This window comes from Miscanthus floridulus, chromosome 8, assembly GCF_019320115.1.
Source record: "Miscanthus floridulus cultivar M001 chromosome 8, ASM1932011v1, whole genome shotgun sequence".
Taxonomy (NCBI): Eukaryota; Viridiplantae; Streptophyta; class Magnoliopsida; order Poales; family Poaceae; genus Miscanthus; species Miscanthus floridulus.
Genome location: NC_089587.1, coordinates 156,125,483 through 156,130,514, shown reverse-complemented (window position 1 = coordinate 156,130,514; position 5,032 = coordinate 156,125,483). Strand labels below are relative to the sequence as shown.

At 52.3% G+C, this 5,032-nt stretch overlaps 1 protein-coding gene across 1 annotated transcript; it reads left to right on the top strand.

Moving 5' to 3' along the window:
• The first annotated feature begins 1,170 nt into the window (after window positions 1-1,170).
• LOC136473806 (potassium transporter 19-like) lies at window positions 1,171-4,801 on the top strand. Its single transcript, XM_066471441.1, is given in 10 exon segments — window positions 1,171-1,472; window positions 1,639-1,891; window positions 2,004-2,226; window positions 2,359-2,607; window positions 2,698-2,726; window positions 2,728-2,749; window positions 2,869-3,182; window positions 3,306-3,420; window positions 3,530-4,215; window positions 4,217-4,801. Coding segments are annotated over 9 exon segments (2,193 nt in total). The 5' UTR covers window positions 1,171-1,472; window positions 1,639-1,774; the 3' UTR covers window positions 4,655-4,801.
• Window positions 4,802-5,032: the final 231 nt, after the last annotated feature.

Here is a 5,032-nt window from a genome sequence, read left to right as displayed (position 1 = left end):
TGTCTAGCATGGGTAGGTCATCAAACCATACATCCCATGATCCAAGCGAGGACTATAACAAGCCTTAGTATACTTCGCAAGTAGAGGTGTGCAATGGATTTGCATCCTAATTCCATATGGATAGATGCAATTAAAATCTAAGGGGAAAAATCCAAGGTCAAACTTATCCTATTACAAAATGATTAATATCCAACCTAATTGCCTTTAAGAGCGATCCATCCAATATGATCCAATAATAACAAAACTATTACAACTACCTATTAATTCTATATCAAAAGCTGAACCCTAGAATTTAAAAGCTCATGTTCACACATTAAAATTTTAGCAAAATTGATTAAGATTTGTTAGAAATAATTCAGTACGATTGCACGCTACTATATGCAGACTGGTGTGACTAGATATATACGTGGTCCCATGTCGAAAGTTAAACCCTAGAATTAAAAATCTCGCATTGACACCTTAAACTTTTTTAGCAAAATTGACAGAAAAGTTACTGGACTACTATGTGTAGATCAAGTGTGACTAGGTATATGAGTGGTGGGCTTCAGAGTTGGAAACCGGCATTATATTATAGAAAACGAAAACAGACAGCACGGGATTTTTCTACTTTTGTGAAATTAACGAATACATAAAGGTCAAAAATGGTTGTGAAACCAGTTAAAAATGATGATTTTTATTTCCAGCTAAATTCGAGAATGGTTGAATACCATATCATAATATAGAAAACGAAAACGAATGGCAATTCGCTTTCACTCCTAAATCCAATTAACATTGGACTTTTTGAGGTAATGTCCAATATATTTTGGATTTTCTTGGATCATATGATTATAAACATGTAAATCCAAATAGATCCCGTTCGAATCATCAAAAGCAACTAAAGTTCGATTGAATTTTGGAACTTGGATTATATATCCGAATCCACTGCCACCCCTCCCAAGTCCCGTCTCCCGTGGGCCGGGGAGCTTGCATTGGTCTCATGACTTGAGATCAGCGCCGGTAAGGAGCCATCAAGAAGCCCCGCCCGCGATCCGCCAAAAGAAAACCGCCTGCGTGTTGGTTCCTCCCTCCGAGCTGAATGGACGAGCATTACCGGCCGTTCAATCTCGTTCAAAACAGAAAAAGAAACGACCACCACTGCAAACCGACGACGGCTGATGCATGCAAAAACGTAACGGCCGGGACCAAGCCAAACATGGCAATGGCATGCAAGCAAAAAAAAAAAATCTTAATTCTTCGTTTCGCAAGGCGGCGCGCCGATCGAGACAGATCGAGGGAGAAGTCAGTTGATAGTTACTGCTGGCGGCCTAATTTGGCACCGGAGGTCGTCCTCCCAGCGGGGGCATGGCGTTTGGCCCTGCGAATGGCGTGCGTATAAGATGGCGGCAGTGCAAGCGAAGCGATTTGCCATCTTTGACCGCGGCGCTGGGGCAGATATAAAAGCGTCTGCAGCCTCTCCTCCACTCGGATCCCGGGTATCTCCATCTCCTCCGTCGTCCCCGGCCTTCACCTCTCCGGCCGGGATCTCATAGCTACCTTCATTATTCATTTCATTCAGAATATAATTTGACGAGTTCAGTTAGTTTTCAGAATATGCATTTTGTGAATTCAGTTTTCGCTTCTCATATGAATTTGTGACAGGGCACCGGGATCTGAGGCCTAGACGAGGTTGGTCTGTAGATCCAATCGTAAACCCCCCGGAAGCCCTTTCGATCGATCCCTTTGGGCCAGAGCTCGAACGCGTCCGAGGTCACCGGAGAGGATCGAAGACGAAGAGATGTCGTCGTCAACCGAAGCCGAGACCGCCGCCGCGTCTACCGAGAGGTTCCAGCGCCATGATTCCCTGTACGGCGACGCCGAGAAGGTCACCAACGGCAAGCACCACGGCTCCGGGGTCAGTTTAGTTTCACACATGACATTGCTGTTAGCTCATTTTCGTCATGCATCATGCATGCCCCCTGTGTTCTTCGGACATTGATGTTACCATTGATGCGTGCACCTTGCAGGACAGCTGGGCGCGGACGCTGATGCTGGCGTTCCAGAGCATCGGCGTGGTGTACGGCGACATCGGGACGTCGCCGCTGTACGTGTACTCGAGCACGTTCCCGGACGGCATCCGGCACCCGGACGACCTCCTCGGCGTCCTCTCGCTCATCCTCTACACCCTCATCCTCATCCCCATGCTAAAGTACGTCTTCGTCGTCCTCCACGCCAACGACAACGGCGATGGTGAGCTAGCTAGCTTGCGTGCATACTTCATCGACGACTATTGATCTTACTTGCATTGATGATGTTCAACCGATCGAAGCAATGTATTTAGTTGTGATGATCCATGCATATCAATGAACTATAAAACTGCAGGTGGAACGTTTGCGCTCTACTCGCTGATCTCGCGGTATGCCAAGATCAGGATGATACCAGACCAGCAGAGCGAGGACGCAACGGTATCCAATTACAGGGTGGAGGCGGCCAGCTCGCGGCTGCGGAGGGCGCAGTGGCTCAAGGAGAAGCTCGAGTCCAGCAACGCGGCCAAGATTGGCCTCTTCACTATCACCATCCTCGGCACCTCCATGGTCATGGGCGACGGAACCTTGACGCCAGCAATCTCTGGTACGGATCAAGTATTCCAAACCCATGCACTAATTTGTGGATTTGAACAACGCTAGCTAATCTGACGTTTAACTGTTGCTGTTCTTGCAGTGCTCTCGGCAGTGAGTGGGATCAGGGATGAAAGCGCCCAACTTGAGCCAATGTATGTATGCTGCCACATTATTCCGGCATCAATAACGACTTATGAGTCGATCTGCTTCTTCATGGCACTAGATGGCTCGCTAACATCTCAAGGGGCTCCTGTTGTCGTTTTTGCTACAGCGGAGGTGGTGTGGATCTCGGTGGCCATACTGTTCCTTCTCTTCTCGGTGCAGCGCTTCGGCACCGACAAGGTGGGCTACTCCTTCGCGCCCATCATATCCGTGTGGTTCGTCCTCATCGCCGGCACTGGGATGTACAACCTCGCCGTGCATGATGCCACCGTCCTCCGCGCCTTCAACCCCATGTACATTGTCGACTACTTCTGCAGGAACGGCAAGGAGGCATGGGTCTCGCTTGGGGGTGTCGTCCTCTGCATCACAGGCACGGAGGCCATGTTTGCGGATCTCGGCCATTTTAACATCAGGGCCATTCAGGTACCAACAGACATAGCAGATGACCTATTGATTTCAACAATGTCATGTGTAGAACCAGAACATGCATCTTCCTAATTGTGATACTAGCAGACAGTTACCAAATTGTTGGTTTTTCTCTCCCAGATCAGCTTCACATGTATCCTCTTCCCCTCGGTGGCGCTATGCTACATGGGTCAGGCGGCCTACCTGCGCAAATTCCCTGAAAACGTCGGCGACACCTTCTACAAATCCATCCCAAGTAGGTGGTGTCTTGTACTGTTTACTTAGTCTGCACATGTATGTACATCGAATCGAAAGTTGGAAACTGAAGCCGATCCAGAGCTAACACTAACAATGCATGCATGCAGCGCCCATGTTCTGGCCGGTGTTCCTGGTGGCGATCCTGTCGGCCATCATCGCGAGCCAGGCCATGCTGTCGGGCGCGTTCGCCATCCTGTCCAAGGCCCTGTCCCTGGGCTGCTTCCCACGGGTGGAGGTGGTGCACACCTCCAGCAAGTACGCGGGCCAGGTGTACCTCCCCGAGGTGAACTTCCTGATCGGCGCCGCCAGCGTGGCCATCACGCTGGGGTTCCAGACCACGGCCAACATCGGCAACGCGTACGGGATCTGCGTCGTGACCGTGTTCTCCATCACCACGCACCTGCTGGCGGTGGTGATGCTGCTGGTGTGGCGCGCGCACCCGGCGCTGTCCGCCGCCTTCTACGCCGTCTTCAGCCTCGTCGAGTTCCTCTACCTCTCCTCCATCCTCTCCAAGTTCGCCGAGGGAGGGTACCTGCCCTTCTGCTTCTCGCTGGTGCTCATGGCGCTAATGGCGGCGTGGCACTACGTCCACGTCCTGCGCTACTGGTACGAGCTGGACCGCGCGGTGCCGGCAGCAGAGCTGGCGGCCGTGCTGGTGCGCCGCGACGTGCGCCGGGTGCCCGGCGTCGGGCTGCTCTACTCGGAGCTGGTCCAGGGGATCCCGCCCGTGTTCCCGCGCCTGGTGGACAAGATCCCCTCCGTGCACGCCGTCTTCGTCTTCGTGTCCATCAAGCATCCTACCAATCCCGCGGGTGGCGGCGCCGGAGCGCTTCATCTTTCGCCGCGTCGGGCCCGTGGACCACCGCGTGTTCCGCTGCGTGGCGAGGTACGGGTACACGGACCCGATGGAGGGGCACCGGGAGTTCGCCGCCTTCCTCCTGGACCGCCTCAAGACGTTCGTCCAGGAGGAGGCCGCCTTCGCCGCCAGCAGCGGTTCATCAGCGGCAGTAGCGGAGGAGGAGCAGCGGTTCATCGACGCGGAGGCGGAGCGCGGGGTGGTGTACCTGATGGGGGAGGCCACGGTGACGGCAGCGGCGGGGTCGTCGCTGCTGAAACGGGTGGTGGTGAACAGCGTGTACGGCTTCCTACGGAAGAACCTCCGGGAGAGCCACAAGGCGCTGTCCATCCCCAAGGACCAGCTGCTCAGGGTCGGCATCACCTACGAGATCTGACGATCACACTCCATCTCTTCTCTCTTCTATACTAGTTCTATTCTATTCTACTAGAGCTAGCTTGTTTTCCTTTGTGCTACCTGCTAGCTCCTTGTTGCAACTTCCAATGGCGAGCCTAGCAATTGTAGCGACGACACTGTTCATTAATCTGTTGTGCACATGCATGTAGCTGCCATTCATTGTCTCTGTTGCAAATTACCAAGACTCATTCCATCTGTGATCGATGCTGATGCACAGTTGCCGTTCAGACGTTGAGTACTCAGAAATCACAATATGACCACTGAGAAAAAGTGGGTGGGCAACCAAAAAAAAAAAAATCACTGCATACGTACACAAACATGGCATACACGGGCACACGCACAGAGAGGCATTAGTCTG